This window comes from Dermacentor variabilis, chromosome 6 (assembly GCF_050947875.1).
Source record: "Dermacentor variabilis isolate Ectoservices chromosome 6, ASM5094787v1, whole genome shotgun sequence".
Lineage (NCBI taxonomy): Eukaryota > Metazoa > Arthropoda > Arachnida > Ixodida > Ixodidae > Dermacentor > Dermacentor variabilis.
In genome coordinates this window covers 64806581-64825476 of record NC_134573.1, presented here as the reverse complement: position 1 = coordinate 64825476, position 18896 = coordinate 64806581, and the positions used below count along the sequence as shown (strand labels likewise).

Below are 18896 nucleotides of genomic sequence, written 5' to 3'. Positions count from 1 at the left end.
CGCAGAAAGCTATACTGCTGTGTATATCGGTAATTGTGAGCATGTAAATTACAGAAGTCGCAGTTAAACGCGTAGCGAAGTACGTTTCCGCTACATTTTTTCTGCATTTTCCGCACACGCAGAGCCATCTTGCGGCAAACACAGAAGACCCCCTCCTCTCAATGTACGGCGCTGCCCCGACAGGTCGCGCACCACGCGCGTATTGGGGCTGTGCGGGGATCGGTGCGAGGCGCGTCGCGGCCTGGACTCCCTCTCCCCTGCCGACGCTTCGCCGTGCTCCCTCACGGGTTGCAGAATCAAGCGTCCTTCCTTTCTTTAGATCACTATCTCTCTCTGCCCGCGTCGATCACGACGTTTGGATGGCATAGATCGTTTTCCACTCCGAGACACCGAGTTCTTTGGTTCGTTCCGCTTGCTCAGGCGCATGTTTCGTTGCCGCGCCGAACGCTGCGTTGCTCGACGCTCACCGCGTGATTGGTGGGTGCAAAGTCCGATGCGGGGCGCCTCGTAAGTGATCGCTGCGCCGTAGCGCATTGTCTTAAACCCCTTGGCGGGTCGACGGGAACGCTGTCGCGTTCCACTCTTGAAGGCGGAGCTTAAGCGTCCTCCAATTTTTGCTTTGACTTTTGAAGCGACGGTTTCTTTGCGAACTCTCCCAGACATTGCTGACCGTGGCTTCCGCTGCAGAGTGCTGCTTCTAGAGCCTTGCACGAATAGGTAAAACAAGGGCAGCCGGTATATTATGAATCTAACCTTACAGATGTACCGGTTACTGGCACCGTTCTCCTTAGAACTACGCACCTAAACGACAGACGGTGGCTAAACATTCTCGCTACAAGTACACGTTCACAACTGCATAAATCCTTCAGTGGGCCAATCCTGGATATAGTGTAGTGCTAATAACTTCGCCGATCCCGGAGATGGCGTAAGGAAAGATAATAATCCACGTTCGTATGAGTGACGTGTAAGGGTGTCTTGGCGTCTTTATTGCCGGGCAAGAAACGTAACTGTAGTATGTGCTACATGTCGCCGGCGGTGGTCGCAGCGGCCGAAGCAACGACACGAATTAAAGGCTGCCCAAACAACAAATGCTGTGGCGGCTGTCATTATAGCCACCAGTCAAACAATCAAACAAAAGAAACAAGTGCGATTGCACCTCGTAACGGCACGAAGCGACACGCTTGCACTGTTAACTTTTAGAGCGCACTCCTGGCGCACGATCCTGCGGCGAGCGTCGGCGCAAACGAGAGAATGAGCACAGCGAAGGATGAAAGAGCGAACGCGGAGCGTAGCTGGGGTATGAAAGGCGAGGAGGAACGTGCAGCGGAACCACGAGGCTCAAAGCGAAGCAGGCGGGTATGGCGAAAGAGCGAAAAGAAAAGCATAGTGCGACGACGATGGCTACGAGATGGCGCCAGAGCAGCGCGCATGGTCTGGTAGGCCTGTCTGCAATGGCTGCCGGAAATCGCGCCCACGCGTCGCCCACGCGCTGCCTCTCGCGATCTCCCGATTAGCGAGGTAGTATCGCCATACTTCGCCTCGTTTGCAACGTGCCGTACGAGACAGATTGTCCGCGCCAGACAATATATTGCGAAATGAAAACACGTATAGAGCTGCGCTCAAACTTAGCATTACGCAGTATCGTAATCACCGGTGATATTTTTCTGTTATATTCGCATTGCAGCACTATAGGCTGCAAAAATCGCTGCAGAAGCTGAGATGTCTTATAGGATTTCAATAATTGCTTAACGAAAGGTTCGCTCCACATCAATTCCAGCATGTGCGTGAAATGTGCTTTTCCCCACCTGCTGTAGAGCTGTTAGCGCGCACGGTAGCTTTCTGTCCAGAAGAGCAGTCTCCCGTGCGCGATTAGTGGTGTGCAAGGTTTGTCATATGTATTTCTCGAGTAAACAATGAAGAAGTCTATTGATCGTTACAAGAGTGCATGATTTGGCTTCTTGTAACTGCATGGCAATGAGCACTATGGTGTGCAATTTGCTTCTTTTGCCTATCAGTTGCTTGTTAAAGAACCTGTTTAGCGCAAGCATTGCATAGTGTATCATGCATATAGGCACCTATTACAGGAGGATCGGGTGCCGATGCAACAGACTGCTGCCTTTGTAAAAAAAAAATTTACGCAAACATTCCATAGCTTTACGAGCGTATTTTACGAACCGCACATGCAGGAAGTTTGCCCAATGTACCGAAGGAACCCAACGTGCTACAAAGTAGATATTCTGAAGGAATTGGGGTGTATCGTATATGTGATGCGCGGTGTAAGAGTTGAGGAGGACGTCGGGATCAAAACTTGGGAGGTTTATTTACATTATTTACGGTGAGAGTCAATTAACAGTCTTAAAGTCATTACAGGCCGGCAGCAACTCGGACGCTGCGGCCCGTGGCAAGAAGCTCGAAAGAGATGAATCAAGGAATGCTCTAGGAATGCTCTCTTGCTGCTCCCGGTCTGTGTCTTTTAAGCCCTTCGGTGTCTCGAAGACACGTCACGTTCGGCCAATGGGAGAGCCCGCTCAGGTGGCACCATTTTCGGCCAATCGGCGAGCCCGTTCAGTTGTCGTCATTTTCGGCCAATGGTAGGCGCTCGTGCGATTGTGTCACACCCGGCGAAGAGAGTCGCTGCTTGGTCCCCAATCGTCCGAGGGCTTACTTCTCCCTGCGGTCTTGCCTTGCTGAATTGCAATGTGCCGTCACAATAGGCGGATGGGGGCGACGCTGCCAGGTTTTCACGGTGTATTACAGCCGTCTTGCTTCGGGACCCACTTTACCTGCAACAGTGCCAGGCTCTCGCTTCACTTTCGGGAAGAGTCAAGCAGTGAATAGCTACACCTGCGGCACACGAGATGGGGGCCGCCAACTTGTTTGCACGTGCCGCGCCTCTGGAATGTGGTATATGTGCTTCTGCGCTTCTTAATTAGCTGCGGCGCGATTCGATGTGGTCTGGTGAACTCGAAGTAGGCTCAGGAAACGGTCCCGTATCTAACAGCGGGCAACGTTTCAAGAGCATCAGTAAAATACAGCACTCATAAAAAAATTACTTCAGAAAGTGCTCGGAAGCGCTTTTTATGTGCCTATATCAGCTGTTCCCCAGTCTCCCGAGAGCGTTAAGCGTCACACAGAGTACACGTTCGATGAAAATGAAAGCATGTTATGTGTAATTTGTGATGACAATTTAATGTTTGTTGCTTAATTGTGAGCTTCGGACATAGCGAATCCTGGTTTTCTCCCTACTTTCATGCGTTAAAATTCACTGTCGGTTACCTCAATTTATTTAATGAACAAGGAACATTGTTTGTTTTGTGAAGACAAGGCAAATTTTTTGCAACAGAACTGCTTGTTGGCCTGGTTGGTGCTTGCTAAAAGACGTGTTTTTTTGCCGTAAGTTAAAACACGCAAAAAAGCCGCCTGTGTTGTCCTTATGTGTCTTCCTTTTGTGTATGTTTTAACTTGTGGCAAAAAACATGTCTTTTAAGGAAAATGTTGTGGGTAATGTGTAGGCAAAGTGCAAAGTATGTGGGTTATTTACAGCCTTTGCAGTAAATTACATTTTCAAGCACTCCGCAGTGTTTTTACGAACGACACAGAATTTAGCGCACTGTCCTGAGAGAACTGTAATTGCCACTGAGATGGAATGTGGTAAAAATGGGGCAACAGTACAGCCAATGAGAAATGGAAATGAACTACGCTATTAAATTATAGCATCTGTAAGAAAAAAAAGTTTATTAAAAGGAAGCTTTAACTCGAGCCAAACTCCGTTTCTTACTGTTCAAATATATGTAAAATGCAGTAATGCTTTTCTGAGATAAGCCATGGGGCGAATTTAATGAAATTCGTTGCACTTAACAAAACAAAGTTAGGTTCTAGCTATTGTTGGAAGCGAGATTTTAATTCAAGGCCCGACTTTTTGCCGAAATTATCCAACATAGGCAAGATTGAAACAAATAGAATTGCGAAGTTTACGAACCAGTAAGTCTGCACCAAAAACAGATATCACAGTTTTATAAGCTGCATCCGCTAGAAAGGTATTGCAAAAGTCCATATCAATTTCGTGAACTTTAAACATACTATTAAGATCAATTGACAAAACTGTGTTATCATTTTTCATTGCCGAGTTACATAGCTGTAAACTTGATAGTTTCGTTTTCAGAAAATTTTCATTTTCAACAATTTTAAAGAAAACCATGGCCTAAATGAAAGATGTGCCTGAAACAGTCATTATATACGAACTTTTTTTCCTTTAAATGCAACAAACCTTATCAAATTTGGTGCAGTGGGTGCCGAGAAAAACAATTTCTTCTTTCTCGGAGAGGGAAATGAGTAAAAACGAAAGGAAGCAAAGGAAAGGAGCAGCAGCCTCTGCCAGGCCTCGAGCCTTTTGCTCTTGTCACCGTTTGAGTAAACATATACAGAAGAAATAAAATCTTTCTTTCTTTCTTCCATGCATTTAGATGGGAGACGCCAAGCTAATGCTTCCTCTTAAAGTGAACACTGTGGCATAGAAGTTACATAAACAGCGATAAAGTGCCTTAGAAAGGCTGGGCAACGTTTCGATAGGTATACCTATCTTTGTTAAAGGCAGCTTTGTCATTCTCGGCTGGTTACTTTCAAAGAATTAGTAGACTGACATCACGTGCGGCCGTTGTCGGCGGCAGTTGGCTGTTAGGGAAGAGACTGAAAAGTAAATGAGCGCCGTCATCTGTTGTTTCTAGGCATTGTTGTGGGAAGGACGATGTTGGAAGATGAGGGAAAGAGCTCGAGGAGGGGTGAAGCGGAGCAGAAATAAAGGGGGCCAGAGAGAGCGGGGCGGGTGTTATTGAGGTGAGGGAGAGTGTTGCAACTTAACGCATTTTCGAAGTGCGCGCACCTTTTATCGCCTCATCTGGCGATCCTTCGGGTTCGGACTATCTCTACTAACACGTGCTCCTTTCTATCTTCCTGCCACTCGGCTACTTATAAATACGCTCTACACCTTTGAATAAACGTTCATTTTGTTCTACTGACTACGCTGAGGCTTCACTGGTCTGGCGTTATTGCGAGCACGCCATGGCTATGCTACAGTGGCGACGAGGATGGACATCGCCCATGCAGTGAAAGTCGACGCTGAACCGGAACCCACGCAGAACCGAGAAACCAAGGTCATCATGGCTCACCAACTTCCCGACTTCGAAGGAGGCAAAGATAAGTGGAAGCCGTACCTTATTAAAGTAGAAGCATACTTCGAAGCGAATGCGATTGAAGACTCGACTAAGAAAAGAGCATTGCTTGTTGCTGCGTTAAATACGCATACGATCCAAGTGCTGGCAGGGAAGGTGGCTCCACGCAAGCCAAATGCATTGACGTATGAAGAAGTCGTCGAAGTTTTGAGTGAGCACTACAGTCCCAAAAGACACGAAATCACCGAAAGCTACAAGTTCTTCAGTCGTTGTCAAGCGGAGGGCGAGCCTGTTAATGAATTCCTGGTAGACATTCGCCGAATAGCTGACAATTGCAATTTTGGCAGTGCTTTGGATCGCATGCTTCGAGATCGCATTGTTTGTGGAATACGGTCAGGTGCCCTGCAGAAGCAGCTACTGGCACAGCGAGAATTAACGCTACAAGACGCTGAAGCGATGGCCCTTGCAGCTGAGGCTGCGGATAGTGATGTAAAAGAGATGATCGGACCGGCAACGACACCCGTGTTAAAAGTACAGGCGTATCGGAAAGAAACTCTAGTGGATGAGAGGAGGGCTGCCACACGTCAAGAATGCGCAAGGTGCGGTAGTACAAAACATAATGACGCGTGTTGCTCCTGGTCTAACGCTCGCTGTTACCGCTGTGGACGACGTAGTCACCTTGCAAGGAAATGTCGAAGTCGCGGGGCTAGAGAACAAGGCACGGCAAGGACAGCCCAAACTAACACCCTCTTGGGGACGGAAGCCTCAGCCGACAAGGAATCCGAAGCCACCCACATTTGGACTTTGGTATCCCAACGAAAAAGCTGTCTGGAACCGCCGATCCGCCGAACGTTTGATTGGTGCGGTGTGCAGCTGAGCATGGAAGTTGATACCGGGTCGCCCGTTTGTGTCATCCCGCGTGAACTATATTATAAGCACCGTGAGCAATGGCCGAAACTGAAACCGTCCAGTTTCAATTTATCTTGCTACACAGGACGCCTTCCAGTACTTGGGGAGCTTGCGCTCCAGGTTTGTCATAAAGGGGTGACAGTGGAGTGTGCGCTGACAGTCTTGGACTGTGCGGGACCAAGCCTCTGCGGTCGCGATTTAATCCAGCGGCTGAACAGCGCAGGCGCTCCAGTGGTTAGTTTTGTAGAGAACTCGGCGGCAACAAATGACTCGAGCGAATCCAGCGTGAACAGCATATTCAATGACTACAACGACGTGTTCTCCGAGGAACTGGGGCTAATCAAGGGTCCTCCAGCCAGCCTGCACATGAAGGAAGGCGCCGTACCCAAGTTCTGCAAGGCCAGACCCATTCCATACGCGCTACGCGAGCGTCACTCGAGCTAGACCGTTTAGTTTCTGTGGGCGTGCTGTCGCCGGTGGCACACTCTGAATGGGCAACGCCCATAGTCGTAGTGCTTAAGAAAGACGGCGCAGTAAGAATCTGCGGCGATTTCAAGGCCACAGTAAATCCAGCGTGTGCAACTGAGCAATACCCATTGCCAATCATTGAGGATATGTTTGCCCGATTACACGATGGGGACTATTTCAGCACTTTGGATTTACGGGATGCATACAATCAAGTGGCGCTAAACGATAACGCGAAGAAAGTTTGCGTCATTAATACGCCAAAAGGGCTATTTTGCTACAATCGACTTCCTTTCGGTATAGCCTCAGCGCCCGCAATATTCCAAAGGAAAATGGATGAGGTATTGGCTGGCCTTCCAGGAGCACAGGCTTATCTTGACGATGTGCTCATTTCCGAAAAAGCGAGTGACGGCGGCGAAAGGCTGACAAACGTCTTACAGCGCTTCCGAGAGCGCGGTGTAAAGCTAAGGTTCGATAAATGCAACTTGCGCAGCCCAGCAGTAACTTATCTAGGCCATCGGATCGATCGTGATGGGCTTCATCCGACAGAAAAAAACCTTGACGCTATCATGAAGGCACCGAGCCCCTGTAATGTCAGTGAGCTTCGTTCATTCTTGGGTATGATTACTTTTTACGCGCGGTTTCTGCCGAACATGTCAACCACACTTGGCCCATTGTATCAACTGCTTGAAAAGAACGCACGCTGGCAATGGAAACAGCCGCAAGAGCACGCGTTTGATCTTGCCAAGCAAAGCCTTAAAACAGCCAAGGTTCTAGTTCATTTCGACCCTTCGAAGGAACTTAAACTTGAGTGTGACGCGTCTCCGTACGGTGTGGGAGCTGTCTTGTTTCACACGACCGGTAACGTTCACAGGCCCATTGGGTTCCGCTCGCGAACATTAACGCAGGCGGAGCGCAACTATTCGCAGCTCGAGCGAGAGGCACTGGCACTGGTATTCGGCGTCACGAAATTCCGCGACTACCTTCTAGGTCGGGAATTTACCTTAGTGACTGACCACCAGCCATTGTTGGGCCTGCTGAAATCGGACAAGCAGACGCCCACAATGGCCGCCGCACGGATACAACGTTGGGCACTCCACCTGGGGGCCTACCGCTACCGGCTACAGTATGCACCAGGACGACAGATGCTGAACGCTGACGCCCTCAGCCGACTTCCGCAAAGATCTTCGGAATCTGACGATGACGGTGAGCCGCCCGAATATGTGCTGTCGCTAAACCAGCTGAACAATGGCACCATAACAACGCGTGAGCTGAAAGCATTAACGGCTTTTGACCCTGTCCTGGTCGAGGTCAAACGGTACATATTACATGGGTGGCCCAGAAACGCAAACGGAATGGCCCGGGCCGTACTGCCGTTTTTTGACCGCAAGCTCGAATTATCCGTAGCACATGAACTGGTGTACTGGGGTAATAGGGTCATAATACCGACTGAAGCTAGGGAGCGAGTGCTGCATCTTCTACATGAAACGCACCAGGGTTCACCGGCAAGAAATCTGTCGCTCGTTCTTTGTTCTGGTGGCCAGGCCTCGACAAAAATATTGAAGAAGTGTCTGCACAATGCCAGTACTGTGTGCAAAATCTGCCGATGCCAACTGCAGCTCCCGTCGTTAACTGGCCTGAAACAGGCGAAAGGTGGTCCCGTATTCACATTGACTACGCGGGTCCGATCTGCGGAAAAATGATACTCGTAGTAGTAGACGCACACACCAAATGGCTCGAAGCAATACCTTTGTCACATGCCTCAACGCAGACTACCATTGACTGTCTGCGTGGCATTTTCAGCAGGTTTGGAATACCGCGCACGATCGTTTCTGACAACGGGACCCCATTTGCCAGTCAAGACTTCGCGTTGTTCGTGGCAAACAACAACATTGTGCACCTTCGATGCGCTCCATACCATCCCCAGTCTAATGGTGCGGCGGAAAGGGCAGTGCGAACGATAAAAGATGGTCTTCGAAAAATGACGAAAGGAAAACTGGAAGAGAACCTAGTACGGTTGCTATTTAACTACCGGAGGACTCCGCGAAAATCGGGTAAATCCCCAGCAGAGCTCCTTTTGGGCTATCAAATACGCTCACGCTTGGACACATGCTTTCCTCCAGCACTTGCAGGGCCAAAAGAGGACCAAGATGACTGGCTGCCGCTACCTGCAAGTGAAGTGTATACCCGCAATTACGGTGTGGGGAGCAAGTGGACGCCCGGTCATGTGAAGGCGACGTCGGGAGCGAGAATGGTGACCGTGGAAACATCAGACGGAGTCATCCAGCGGCACGTGGACCAGGTCCGCCCTCGACAGGAAGTACCAGGCGTCAAACCGACAGTAACTACAACCACCACACATCGCAGTGAGCCGGACCAAGCAACACAACTACAGCATCCGGAAACGGTGAATCCGGATGAAGGCATAACCGCTCGGCGCATTCCAAATGGCACCCGTTCTCCAGACTTTGCGGCACCAGATATTCCAGTGGCCCCGTTGCATACAGGTGTCGCCCAACAAACTCTGAGACTCTCAACGAGAGAACGCAAGCCAGTGCAACGCTTTCATTTCTGAGGATGAAGGAATGTTGCAACTTAACGCATTTTCGAAGTGCGCGCACCTTTTATCGCCTCATCTGGCGATCCTTCGGGTTCGGACTATCTCTACTAACACGTGCTCCTTTCTATCTTCCTGCCACTCGGCTACTTATAAATACGCTCTACACCTTTGAATAAACGTTCGTTTTGTTCTACTGACTACGCTGAGGCTTCACTGGTCTGGTGTTATTGCGAGCACGCCATGGCTATGCTACAGAGAGCATGGGAAGCTATCAGAGAATTGGACAGACGTACGCCGCCTACGACATCTACGGTTTCTGCCCAGTTCTCGGAACGCTTACCATCCTCTCTCTCCTTTCAAAAACCTTTGTGCCCCGCTCTCACAGTCCTTTTTTCCTCATGTTGCTTCCCACCTCCCCACTCTCTCTCCCTCGTCTTCCAACACCGTCCTTCCTGCAACGACGCATAACGGCTACCAAAATTTCAAACACCACAACGGATCTTGCTTGACTTCTCAGACATGACATGCTCGCGCTATGTCGCAATTTCGCAACAAACATGGCAGCCATGAACAAAGAGTTGTCACCCGTCTCCTTGATGTCATGCGATTTTAAAGCGAACTTTAATCTTTGGAACATCTAACAGGTTTTGATATTGCATTGGTTGGACTGTGGAAATCGGTTCGCTGATGGTGTCAGCCCACTGAGGTGGTCACTATAAGCCGCGGCAGAGTGGACGCGAAAGCTCCGCTTCACACCGGCGGTGTGAAGGTATTGCCGATACGGCACGAAACCGTATCTTTGGTTGCCAATTTCTAAATTGAACAAAACCTTCAATTTTTTTTATTTGCAATTTATTTTTTCCAACAGCCCGATAATCCGGAAATTTTCACGGTCCTTTTTGTGTAAGTAAAATCGGTCAGCAGCTGTAGGTACTTATTTGCTTAAAGGGACGAATTTCCTTAGAACAAAATTTCATTATGAAGGAGTAAAGTATCGATCTTGCCGACTTGATTGAGGTGTAACTGTATATCCATTATGCTGCCAGTCTTGGGTGAACGAAACTTCGTTGCTTTTTCAGCAGCTGCATTTACATCAATACAACAATGACATACTGCATTGCAGGCGGTAGCTAGAAATTTATTTCGGAGGGGGGGGGGGGGGGGAGGTGTTCTCCGCGGACTACCACTCCGCCCCCTCCTTCATCTCGTTCTCTATGTGTGCGTGTGTGCACGTGCATATGCGTGTGGAGGTTGTACACCATGCAAACTCCTAGTACTCCCCGGACAAGAATGCTTTAACAAGGAAGCAAGTTTTTGCGTTGCCGAAACAACACTTCGCTTAACTTCTGATGAAAGTTTTTCATTGCCAAGGCATGCAGCCACTTCGCATCACATTATGCTATCATCGTTATGCCATTTTAAAAATGGTGATATTAAAAAAAAAAGAATTTCGTTTATGAATTGATGCATTTATATAATACAGGATGTCTTTTTTTAGCTGCACCAATTTTTTTTAAAGATTGCCTATGACAGATAGCACAATTCTAACCCTTGATCTAAATTACTCAATGAGGCGGCCATTACTTCTACGAGAAATCGAAATGATCAATTGAATAGTTAACGTAATTACTCATTAAATTTTTAATTATTTACATCACATATCTCAATCTACGAATTATAGCCACTGAGTTCTCATGGCATAGCCACTTCATAAGAGTCCTCTGGACCCCCAGCACCAGTTCCGATATATTAATTTTCAATGTGTCCGACGAAATGCACTGGCGTTCCAGTTACTTTTAAAAGAAACCGCGGTTTTATGCATTGCAGCACAAAAGGAACTGAAACACCAATGCATTTCGATGGACACTGAAAATTATCATCTCGGAACTGGTGCCGTCCAAAGAATTCGTTTCAAGTGGATACTCCGTGTGAACCCAGTGCCTATACTGATTTGTAGATTGAAATATGTGGTGTCAAGTAAGTAATTAAACAGTTAATTAGTACAATTACAATAATTATTCAATTGAACATTTTGATTTCTTGTAGAAGTAATGGTCGCTTCATCAAGTAATTTAGATCAAGGGTTCGAGTTATGCTATCTGCCATAGGTAATCTTTAGCCTATCACTCAATCACGCTTTCAGTGTGGTGGGCACAATATATTATTCTAGATTTAAAAATACAGGAATGAAGCTTTGCGCTAGAACTTTGATAGTATCATATGATGCAAGTTTCGCTCTTTCGGTCACCTGCTGTCCGACTTGTTTGAAGAGATGTTTGGAAGTAACTTGCAATCATGGTATTGTAGCCATCACACGACACATGCTATCTGATCACACCCAGGAATTGATGAGGCAGACAGTCCGAAGCAAAATAAGAAAATTAAGTGTCAGTAGCTCCGAGAGATCTGAAAGTGTCAAGTTTCCTGACACCTGTCCATTCTGAAAATTGCCGAGATGTTTAGTTAGGATGGGCTCTCCGCAACAGGCAGCACATGTTACAAGAAGGAAGGTGAGCCGCAGCTAAGCGACTGGCCATGGCCATCTGTGTTGAGCAATCGGACAGTGACGAGATGCTCTCCCTATGTCCATAATTATCCGCCAACTTCTTTCTTGGCCCTTTTATCACCCCATTCCTCATATCCATCACACCACTCCCCTTCCTAAAATACTTTTCCGTTAGTCACCGTCATACTCTTCACCATTCACCAGGTTGTTGAACGGCGCGGCACCCCCTAACATTCCTATATATCTGTTTCTGCGTGCACTTTGAGGTCACTCACCTACCTGTCCTCCCAGCTGTTTGTTGTGGTGGTTTCTCAGCTTCCCCGATTCAGCACCACCATCCTTGATATAATTTGCTGTGCACAAATCAGCATTCGGTAGGTATTTCTTTCTTGTCCCATTTTTTCTGCCCGTTTCCATTCTTACCAGCGTGTACAAACTAGCCTAACCATGAGCACTGCAAGCCTTTCTCAAGTTTATTAACATAATGAAAGGCAGAGACAAGGGAAAGAAAAAGAAGAAACAAAAGTATGGGGGGGGGGGGCAGGTGGTGCTTATTATGCATTTTCTAGACAAGCAAATGGCAATGTTTTCGGAATGCTTTTCTTCTGTACAGCGTGGTCGATGACTCAGTCAAATACCAGAAATAAGCTCTTCAATGACATGAACGCCTTGTTGGAAGCAGCAATGTATCCAAGTTTTATGCACATGCTCGTCCCATCTTTATCTGTATGCGGAATTTTTAGCACTGATCCTCCCAGTGTTCTCTGCATGGGAGAGGGGATAACCACAACACCCCCCCTCATTTCGGACTGCCACTAGCCTCTCCTTGCTCTCACATTCAAGCTTTCCCTTTCATCCATGTTCCTCTTTCGGAGCCCACCTCCTGAAACTTTCTGTTCCGTGGGAAAGGGAAAGAGAGGGAGGCTCGACCCCCCCTCCTTTGATTATGCCAATGATCGCAGGCTTGCATGTTTTTACATGGGCTGTGGCTTAGCCCAATGTAAATGCTCAACAATTGGGAGCCTGAAGTTGCTTGCCAAACAAACCAAACTTCGTATGTACACTGAAATGCAAACTGTGAGATAAAAAGATTTTGTCATCTGTGCCAAAAAATATTCATACTGGAACTGGATACTGGAAATATTCATACTGGGAGTCGTCTAAGTATGTGTAAGCATTGTGCTATTTGCTCATCTCCATGCAGCCTGGTGTCATTATCATTGTTATAAAACTTGATCCGACCAGCATAAACGTTTATCAACCCTATTGGACTAGATCCGGCTCCTATGAACCTTAATTGGTTGTTATCAACCTTACCGGATCGACCTAAGCCTTATCAACCTTTATTGATCAGTACCAACCTTACTGCAATCTATCCGTTCTATATCAACCTTTATGTGTCCTTAACAGCCTTATTGGACATGATCTGACCCTTATCAACTCTTACAAGCCTTTATCAACCTTATTGGACTTGATCCGACCCTTATCACTCCTTATCGCTGCTTATTAACCTTATAAGAATTGCTCCGACCTTTATAAGCCTTTAGTGCTCTTTAGCACTTTATCCATCTGCGTCGAACCATTATCAACCGTCATGAGACCCATGTAACCCCTCATGACTTCTTATTACCCTTATCAATTTATTGACTGCTCATCTGTGTGTGTAGCGCAATGTCAAGCGCATAAGCCCTCAGAGGTCGGTGGCATTTCAGACGGTGAAGGAATGCCCCAACAGAAGGCACATCCTGTGACCACCGAAACACATAGAGGATGTGGCGTGTTTGGCATCAAATTTTCGCAAAATTGAAATTTTCCTGATGTCTACAATGCTCCAAGTCGGCTCTACATGTGGTCCTATAGATGGCTTCTATTCCACCATCACCAAATCTTTCAACAAAGCCTTCATAGAAACTGTTCTCCTTTGACATTTGTTTTGTACCACTGGTACAACACATTCATATGGTTCAGGTGTATTCACGTTCTACAAGAGTGGGTGTTTAGCCCAATGAGTAAGACACTTGGCTTCTGAGCGTGGGGTTGTGGGTTCGAAAATGACCACCGCCAAGATTTTTCCTTTCGAATTTATTTTGTCTTATACATTCATTTCTTTATAGCGATTCATCTTGTATGAGGGAGGGATTGGTTTCCTCATTGGGTAGGTATAGATATGCTTACGCATATCCGGAGTCAGTCTACCAGCACTACAGTGCGCCAATTAGGAAGCACAGAGCAGTTGTTCTGGATTCCTTCTCGTCCTGTATTCATCCATAGGTATCATGTATAACTGCCGCACAGCACAAATTGACACAGCCACCATGAAATATATACAGGTTACAGCATAGGCGTAACAAGCACCACTGCCAATGGCAGAAATTTTGTGTGTGATATGCAAAGCAAGTGACACTTTGCTCAAGTATTAAGTGGATGACTTGATCATATACAGCGTCACCCAAACTTGCAGCATGACTGACGGTAGTGCAACAGGACACTCCTCATGCAATAAATTGAAACTATTTAATCAGCACCAGCTTCAAGCACAAGCAGCTTCTTGAAATGGTGCAGACACAAACTGGTTGCTGCAAAGGCAATTGGTCGGTTGACGAAAGTCCTAGCGATGTAAGACCACTGCGGCCAAGTGTGAAATCTTGCAACTTTTTTATGCAACACAGAGCATGTACGTTCCTACAAAATAGTTTTTCATGGTGCTCATGGAGAGGAGAAAAAGCATGAAACTTGGATGCAACCCGTGAGGACCAAACACTGCTCTCTCGCAAGCAAGCTGCAGTCCCAACCAGCGCCGTCAGTGGGCTGGCTCAGCGTAGTCACAGCCCTCCACGTCGCTTGCCCGGGAAACTGTCAGATCGAATGTGCGATCATCAGCCTGCAAATAAACATGTGGCTCCTTATGCAATTTCAGGAAAGCACCACGAAGTACAGTTAAACCCGAACTTGCCAACAAATTATTCTCTATATCAACCGTGCAAAATTCACCGATGTAAAGTAACTCCTTCATAAAGAACTGGACATTGGATATATCAAACTTGGGGTGTTCAAGACTGTTTTTATGGCATGGATGCAGCGATGAGAGGATGAATTTTTACTGTTTTTTTTTGCCATGCCTATTTTCCAAGCATGCTAGCAAGAATATGTGTATGCGGCAAGGAGAAGCAGTCTAAGGGGGGATGCTAGGCTGAAGGGCCAGCTTTTGAACTGTTTAACCGATCTTAATGAAATTTTAAGGATGATTTACCTTCTTGTCATTAGAACAAATAATAAATTCATCCCCATGGTGCAAACAGAATAGTAGTTGTAGTTATCATATTGAGCTCCACTGTTTAGTGTACACTGTCAGCTTAAGAAAACTGTAATTTCAAAAATAATAGACATGTTCATTTTGTTTGAATACGTCTCGGTGGCCTATAGTGCAGGATAAGGGTAGCGATTTGCTTTTTCTATGCCACTTCAGCAAAAATCCCATCACTTGAAAACCAAGTTTGTTCTTTTGTGTTGTTGCCACATGTCAAATGATGTATCTGATATTTTCATTGCGATAGCAAAATGTAGAAACCTAAAAAGTACCTTTATTTTGTTTCTCACAAAAAATTTACTACAGGAAGCACATAAAAAGCAACTTTGGCAAAGCCATTCAGCTTCTTTCATGCTATGCAGCTGTATTTTGACACCAGTCTTCACAAGTGCTTCCAATAGTTGAGCGTCTGCCTCGTATAAGGGAAGCACTAGGATTGAATCCCAGTGCTGCTGGGAACCCAACGGTCTTTTTCTAATGGATAGAGATGTCACCTAGCCCAACGCTCTGATTTTTCATAAGGGCTCCTAAATTCAAAAGGGGGCCCTATTGAGATTTGAAAGGTCTCTGGGTGGCCCTTGTCCTACCAATAATGCTGAAACAGTCAACCATCCGTCGCTGCTGTGGGAGGCAGACTACTGCTGCTGCTGTGTAGGCACTGGTAAAAATGGTATAAACACGCTTCCAGCCCCGTCCTTGGTGAATGGGAGAACTCCACGCTTGGGAAGGTAACCCACCTTATGAGAAATTGCCGGAATGAAATCGGCAGCAATCCTTTTAAGTTCTTTGGTCTTTTGTTTTGTCTTGGTTCTTTGCACAGCAAGCACAGTGGTCTGCGCGAACCTCTTCCAAGCAAAGCCGTGGAAAGCCGTGTGCCTGGCTGGGGGCCCCTCGTACCCCTCTTACAAAAACCGGTGGACGTCTGGCGGAGGGGATCGAACCCCGCACCTCCCACAGCCGAGCCGGGCGACCAACCCCTAGCTCTGGCCGCCAGCCACTCCACAGCCATCCACCACGTGTGAAATAGCCGCACCGTCTGCCCTTCCGTGCTTGTGGCCCCCTGCAATGCTGATTTGGAATTTTATCCTTACCGTGGTGGACAGGCTGCTGTCGTCCATGCGAGAGAGCTCCTCCTCGACACTCTCCTCCGAACCACTGTGGTCAGTCTTTCGGGAGGCCGTACTGCACACGCAAGCGCCACAGCTCTATGAATGGGAGTGCAGTCGAATGAAAGGTGAGCGGTAAAAGCATGGAGGAGCTTGCTTCTGGTAACCATTGTTGTTAGCAGCCACACTGTATTAACCAATGCCAACTTTACCTTGCCTTGAGCACTCAGGTAAAATATCCAATATACAGGAGGGTGATAGCTAATCATGACAGTTTATTGCGCTAAGACAGAGGCTGACATGAAACAAGAGGACAGCAAATTGACACGTTCAGGAGGATGTCAGTTTCATTTAGCTCTGCTTTATTTAAACAATCCTAATGAGAAAAAAATTTAATTTCACTCTATACAGAAAAAGTTGAAGAAGGTACTCAAAAAACACAGTTTCATGCTAAGAATGCTACAGCAAAAATTTCATACTGCATTTGTTGAACCAGCATGAGAAAAATGGGTAGGTATGGGTTTACCTAACACTTGGCATAGCTTTGTTAGAGGGGCAATGACCATGACTACCTTACTATTCTCAGTTGATTATTTTAACTGAGTAGGTGGTACAATATGGGTATACACACGAAAAAAAAAACTGGCTTTTCATTGCACATTTGAACTGTGCTTGAAATTCATTCACTTGCACGCTAAAAAGCAGCAGCAAACTGCTGAGATGCACATGCGAAAATGAAACAACGCATGGTGACCATGCCATATTTCCGGCTCTCGCCAACCACTTCCGATGCTTGCAGTCATAAAAGCATGGCATACAAGCAGCATTAAGCAAGCAAGCAGCATTACGTGATGGGCTTTTGTTACTCCAAGGGAGCCATCTTCAGGGGTGCAACTCATTTTGTCGCCGCTCACTATTGTCTGAGTACTGTACAGTTTAACTGCAATATAAAATAAATTCAAAAAGGAATTTAGGTTACATGCAGAGCCTCATATTAGCCAAAGAAGTGGATGGTAGGAAAGATAAGAGTAAAACTTCAATGCATAGTTACCGTATTTACTCACATAATAGATGCACTTGTGTAATGAACGCAGCCCCCACTTTTCCAATGAAGAAGTGTGTTTAATTATTTTTCTCACATAATGATAGCACCCTGAACTTGCTGCCATGAAGTAGGTGACACACAGTACCATTCGGCGTCTGATATGGCATTCGGCGGGTGATGTTGCGTCTGATGCCTTGTCGGATGCCGAATTGTATTGTGTCTCCTACTTTTATTGCAATGGTAATTATGTGGACACTCCAGGCGCATTTTTGCCGTCGTCGCCGAGCGCCGCTTAGTGTAGGTGTGAGTGAAAGCACGTGAGGGAAGCCGACGATCCCGGCTCTATCTCGCGCGCCACCTTTTGCCGCCTAAAAGGGGGGGCAGTGGTGTTGTACTCTGGCAACAACTGTGTACAGCACACAACTGCGCCTGAGGGCCACTGGCGTGCAACAATGGAAAGCAGGAAGGAAACACGCTGCTTTCTGTCGTGCGCATGGCACCGGAGGGAGGGGAGGGAGTGAAAGGATGCACGGCGCTTTACTCCGGCAGCCAGCAACTGCGCATTATTCGGCTGCGGCGCACCCTATCTTCAAGGCAATCTGCGTCGGGGGCTGAGTTGATGGCGGCTCATACCTTTGTGCGTGCTGCATTCTCGCCAATCAGTTAGCGTTGAAGCGAATGTTAGTATGCTTATACGGCGGATAAAACTACTATCCTTACTTTGTGTAGCTGTCTACACATTTGCTATCGCAATCAATGGTTCGCATCTCGGGCAAAACTGACTTTTTTGGAGGTTGGCGTGGAAAAAAAAGATACCGCTTAAAATTTTACCCCGCATAATGAACGCACACCCCAACTTTGCGCATATATTTCGGGAACAAAAGTGCGTTCATTACACGAGTAAATGCGGTATGTATTCGCAGTGAGTAGTTATGTGTCAATATATAGCGTCCACCAATTTTGGCACTGCCATAAATAATGAGCAGCAAGAGAGATCATTTTCTTTTCAATCGCCTATTTTAAATAAGTCAGAACAGTCGTTGCAAGAACAGCTTTGATTGTTTACACAAAGTGTTTTACCTGTGGCTAAACCTACCGGCGGGTAAAAAAAAGTTTTCCCCCCTTACTCAACATCAAGTCGCCGAATGAAAAAAGGTAAGTAGTTTTACAGAAGCACTTGTCAGTTATCACTCAATAACTTACTCTGCTATGACCACTTACTGTTTCTTGTACTATGCTCAACTGTGTGTAAATTTGCCCCAAGGTAGAATGCTATGTGCAAGCTGCCCATGTTCACATAGTATATTGCTAACTAAATCAGAGAACCAAAAGAGCCCTGTCACAGCTAAAGGAGCGTTCGTGCGAAACATATGAATATATAAATTCAAGGAGGATTCAAGGATTTTAAGGTGTCCAAAAGCCAAAATTTAAGGAGCTTAAAGCACATTTTATTCATGCACACCTACAGAGCGTTTCTGTGAAGACAATATGAAGCATTTAAACATAACTATTCCGAAATAAGAGGACAATTCCTTCAGAGACACTTGATCTGGCTTCGTCTAGCACCATGATGGTAGTGCAATTTAAACAGACCTGTTGTCAGTGGCTGTAGACAAGCCAGACTGCTATTGCTCAGCAAGAGTCTCTAAAAAATATATTTATAGAATGTTTTCCCGATATATAGTGTCCTCAGCACAGTACCAATGCAGTTTGCCATTTTTAAATTTCAGAAGTTGCCTCAATCTCGAGTACTTAGGCATTCAAGGAGCGCATTTCTATTCAAGGATTTTTAAGGACCGACCCTTGAATTTCCTTATTCAGATTCAAGGG

General features: G+C 46.5%; 1 protein-coding gene across 2 annotated transcripts in view; it reads right to left on the bottom strand.

The window, feature by feature from the left end:
* Positions 1-14105: 14105 nt before the first annotated feature.
* The window catches only part of LOC142584812 (centrosomal protein 43-like), a 46801-nt gene continuing 42010 nt past the window's right edge, over positions 14106-18896 (bottom strand). For both annotated transcript variants that reach the window (XM_075695088.1, XM_075695087.1), the window contains exons 7-8: positions 16007-16097; positions 14106-14489 (exon numbers count right to left, since the gene is read on the bottom strand). In XM_075695088.1, coding sequence (XP_075551203.1) covers positions 14409-14489; positions 16007-16097 — 172 coding nt within the window. In that variant the 3' untranslated portion in view covers positions 14106-14408. The remainder of the gene's footprint in view (positions 14490-16006; positions 16098-18896) is intronic.